Here is a 5,147-nt window from a genome sequence, read left to right on the forward strand (position 1 = left end):
TGAGTACTGATGCCTGAAATGTAGGAGAGTTGTAGGGTGGTAATAGGGAGTCTTGATCTGATGTTAGTAACAGTGTAGAGGGGACCCAAAGGCTCAGCAAGGGGACCCAGGCTACAACTATCCTACACAACAGAAATACAGAATGTGAGCACTAGAACATAGTCAGAACTTGCAGAACAGGCAGAGAGAGAGAGTGAGACAAGAGTAGAGTATATAGAGTGAGCCTAAGAGTACAGGACTACCTGGAGTAGACAAGATCAAGACTACAGGACCAGTCTGATCTTGTACACCTATATATACTAAACTACACAAGAGCACTCAGAGAGCATGAGCCACTAAGAATGATGAGCCACAAAGAATGAAAGAAAGGAAGGTCAAAGATAAAGGTACAAAGAATGAAGGGATGGATAAAGGGTAAGAGACTATAGAATGATACAAAGAATGAAGGGGTGGTCAAAGGAATGGAATGATGAAGTAAGGAAGGGTAGTAGCAAGAGTCAGCACACATATAGTTCATAGACAGCACCCCTAAGGGACGGAAGTCCTGAGTTCCAGTACAGAAGGGTGCAGAACCCTCAGAACTGAAGGTACAAGAGCAGAGAACTGTAACAGGTTGCTCAGAATAAGAGTATAGGCATTATTGTTCATTTCAACATTGTCTTCTTTTAATTCAACATTGTTTTTGTTTGTATTTTTAATAATAAACATATTTGTCATATTTTCTACAGTTTGTTTTGTTTTATACACAATATTAGTCTGATGTTTGGCACATACAAGCTTTGTAGCTTTAGTAGGAGGTTTGCAGCATTCCTTAGAGAAATGTCCTATTTTCCTATAATTGAAACATTTCAATTTTGACAAATTGAACAAATTTGGCAGATTGAATTTCCTCCACTTATTTGCTTTATACATTGTATTAGTGTGTACATTATTCTTTGTCTGATCATTAGAATCCTGTGCTTGTTTAGTATAGTAATTGTTGTAAGCATTCTACAATATAAGAATTAGTTACTTTGGTTCAACTTTCTTATGTTTATTGTCTGGTTTGTCTTCATTTTGAGTATTAGTAGATTGTATTATTATATTTACTATGTGTGTATATTGTTTAGGGGTAGTAAGTAATATTACTGCTTTATATGTAGAGTCTCTTAGTATATCACTGTTAGTAGACAGGGTTGTATATACTTCCTCAAGTCTGTCTAATGTATGTCCAAAGTGTTTAACATAATCTTTACAAATAAAGAGTGCAGATTTTTTAATAGTCTTTTTACATACTGTCTAAGGATTGAAGCATTCTTTAAGCACCTTCATCAACTAAGGGATAGACATATTAAAGTGTATATAGTTTGCTAATATAGTATTAGTAATGTTGTTAACAATACATGTATAAATAGCCTTAGTTATCTCCCTCTCAGCTTTGTTCTACAGTTCATCCTTTAGTAAGTGTTTGAAGTATGTAGCTATAACACTAGAAATAATATAGTAGTGCCACATCTTGTAGTTCACTTCAGTCTTAAGCATTGTAATGTTTTGACCAAAGTACTTAAGTATGTCTGTAGGCTTACAGTGTGTGTCTGAGTAAGAGGAAACTATATTACTAAGTTAATACAGGCAGAGAGTGTAAGGCTCATAACCTGATAAGAAAGGTAGAGTATGTATACAAGAACAAGGGGCAAGGTAATGATTGACTGCTGAAGAGTTCTGATTTTAGTTACTATCAGATCTTCTTGATTTTATTAATTCTTTGGATTACATAATCACTTTCTTCATGTAGTTAGTTCTTTCCTATTTAGAATAGACAAGGGGGAGTTTTTAACTAGAGCCCACAATGACACTAGAGGGAACAAGCCCACCAAAACCTTGCCTCTCATTTTGGAGCCTACTATAAGGGGTGGTGCCTCTGTTCTAAAGTGTCTGGGTTGTTTTTGTCTTGATCTTGGCCTTAAGGGCCTTGCCTAGCTTGTTTTGAATCAAACTGACTGTTTTGACACACAAGAAGTATAATAATGTGGCTACTGAGAAGAGGATCAAGAGAAGCACTGTACTTTGATGGCAGCAAGCTTGAGGAACTTCCACAGTTCTTTGAAGACATTAAGATGTTAGCTGCTGACTTCCAGAAGGATGCTGAGTGGATGTGCAAGCAAGTGACATACTATACAGTAATAAGCTGTAGCAGTTTGTAGGCTACTGTGCCCAAGTTAAAGAAGAAAGGAGCACACAATTGGAGTATTGTGAAAGAGGAGATCAGAAAGCTCTATCTAGAGCTGATTGATGGTCAATACTACACAAGAGCCAATATCACACAACTAGTTAATGTGTAGAGTGAGAAGGAAATGATAGTGCAGACAGAGTTTGGCTGCTACTACTGCAAGTTCCAGGTGCAAGCAGAGTACTTGAAGGAGCAAGGGAAGATGTCAGCACACAAGTTAGACTGTGAGTTCTAGAGAGGGATCAGAGGGACACTGAGGACAAACCTGACACAATGACTGGAGATTCTCTATGTGGACAAGGATGCAAGCAAGCTGTTCAAATTTGCTAATGTAGTCAGGCTAGCAGACCACATTCTTCTAGCAGGGCAGACAGAGGCAGGCTGAGACCAGACAGTAATGTTACTAAAGGAGAAGCCAGAGAAAGTAGTAGGAGACAAGTATGTGAAGATTGTAAGGAAGCTTGAAGAGTTACAAGCCCAGGTCAACAAAGTAAGCAAGTCTAGGAAGATGCTAATGAATCAAGCACACTAAACTGACCAATCCACCAATTCTGTGAAATCCAACCTGAAGTACAAGAGGACCTGCAACTTTTGCAGAAAGCAAGGACATTTTATACATGACTGTAGGACTGTAAGCAAGTACACTCAGAGGGGGAAGTGTATGAGGTTGGGGCAGAAGATTGTGTTAATGAGTAGGGCATTTGTGCCAGCCAGTACAGAGGGAGCAATGTTGAAGGAGTACATAGACTGATACTACAAAGACAAGCCTGTGTTCACAGTAGGCACAATTGATGAAGTAAAAGATAGGTTGAATGCAAGTGAGGGAGAAAAGTATGAAGCTGTTCTTAGAGTGGATTTGGATGCAGAGGTGACAAGGTTGGAGGAATGCTTGAGGGATGTGAAGAGACAAAGAGAGGAGGCAAGGACCATGAAGGCTAACACAAAGCCAGTCAAAGTCAGACTGAAGCAAAGTGCTGAGTCAAGCAAGATCATCAAGCAGGTCTTAGACTGGATGATGGACAGTGTTGTCACATTGATGTACCACAAGTTGTTTGTGATAGCTCTAGAGCTTGAGTACCAGTATACAGCTAAGCTTATGAGGACGACTCAGATGTATGACAAAATGCTGAACAAGGCTGGAAGTAGACCTGTAAAGGCAGAGGAGGAAGAGACAAGTGAGGAAGCAAGGACCAACAGTAGAGAAGATCAGCACACAGGTACAAGTGTTGTATGCAAGGATGACAAAGCACAGTCAAGCCTAGCAGCAGAGCTAAGAACAAGCAGATTGTACAGGAAAGTAGTAGATTATGTCAGATTGAGTCAGATTCAAGCTGGAGAACAAGAACAAGAGTGGAGCAGAGGAGCAAGTGTGGCAAACAAGGCTGGAAGTGTACTAGTGAGGACAAGGGAGAATAGTGTAATGGATGAGCAGTAGAGGCCATTGTGAAGGGCAGTAGCAAGCCAGATGAACAAGGTCAGAAGTGTATCTGTAAGGATCAAGTGCTAAGACAATGAGAATCAGTCAAGCCTAGTGAGAATACTGAGCACAAGCAGATTATGTGGGAGGATGTCAGAAGCTGTCAGATCAGAGTAGTGTTGAGCAAGGGAGTGTCAGATAGGCACCCTAGTCAGTAACAACAAGGCTGGAAGTGTACCAGTCAGGCTAGTAATAGTAAAGCTGAACAACAAATTGGAGACTGAGAGCTTACTGGACCAGGGAGCTGTTATGAACATGATGTGTGAAGACGTTTGGAAACACTTGGGAGTACCAAAGGAGCAAGTGTGGATGAACCTCAGGCTAGCAAATGCAGGATCAATTACAATCAAAGGTGTCATTCCAAGACTCAAGGTGTCAGTAGGTGGAATATCAATAGTGATGCTAGTTCATGTAGTGAAGGACACAATGTTTGACATGATAATCAGGAGGCTGTTCTTCACATTAACTGAGTGTAAGACAAAGGATTTCAAGGACAGTAATCAGATTTTGACCTTGACAGACTCAGCAGATCAGAACCAGAAGTGTCAGGTTGAGACCCAAGCAGCTGTTAGATGAAACCCACTACTCACTACTACTACCATCTATGTTAGAGTTGGAGAGGATTGGTCTGGCAAGCCTTTGGCCTTAGTACAGGTTACATTCTCTTTTCTCTAACATCCCCTTATACTCCTTTCTTTTATGGACACTCATTCTTACTTGAGACTCACACTCTTTGTTTCCTTATCTTACTTTGATTAATACCTTTTATCCTTACCCACACTCCTTATACTTACCCTTCATTATTGCTTCTTAAAGCAAGTGACTGAGGACAGTCACTATTTAAAGCTTGGGGAGGTGAAGAGTTCTGATTTTAGTTACTATCAGATCTTCTTGATTTTATTAATTCTTTGGATTACATAATCACTTTCTTCATGTAGTTAGTTCTTTCCTATTTGGAATGGACAAGGGGGAGTTTTTGACCAGAGCCCACAACAACACTAGAGGGAACAAGCCCACCAAAACCTTGCCTCTCACTGCTCAGTGTCTCTTGTCCTTATATTGTATATATTCTAACTAAGACATTATAAAGTCATTGTCTTATGATAAACTCATTATCTTATAATACATATGACTGATAATAATTGTATAATTCCTTAAGTACAAAATTTAGTATTTAATTTGACTGGTCTTGTTAAAAGGCATATTCTCACATAGACAGTCATTCTGAAGGACTAAACATCAGACTGCTTACTATGTTTTGCAGAAAATACAATTACTGTTGTTTTCATAAATATTGTCACATACATGATTTGTGAGTTTTGTTATACTAAGTACACTCAAATACAAAATCTATTATAACTCAACTAATACTTAACCAAATTACATAATCTAAGTTGTAAAAATTATACTTTTGAAGTGTCTTTCATATTCCAGAAAAAAATAAAGTAAAATGAGCAAAAA

At 38.8% G+C, this 5,147-nt stretch overlaps 1 protein-coding gene across 1 annotated transcript; it reads left to right on the forward strand.

Annotated features, from left to right (window-relative positions):
* Positions 1-3,935: 3,935 nt before the first annotated feature.
* On the forward strand, positions 3,936-4,156 carry FOMMEDRAFT_157373 (uncharacterized protein; the record flags this gene model as incomplete). Its single annotated transcript, XM_007267523.1, has 2 exons — positions 3,936-4,064; positions 4,133-4,156. 2 exons carry the CDS (start codon positions 3,936-3,938, stop codon positions 4,154-4,156), a joined length of 153 nt encoding a protein of 50 aa, XP_007267585.1.
* Between the last annotated feature and the right edge of the window lie 991 nt (positions 4,157-5,147).

This window comes from Fomitiporia mediterranea (assembly GCF_000271605.1).
Source record: "Fomitiporia mediterranea MF3/22 unplaced genomic scaffold FOMMEscaffold_7, whole genome shotgun sequence".
Classification (NCBI taxonomy): Eukaryota; Fungi; Basidiomycota; class Agaricomycetes; order Hymenochaetales; family Hymenochaetaceae; genus Fomitiporia; species Fomitiporia mediterranea.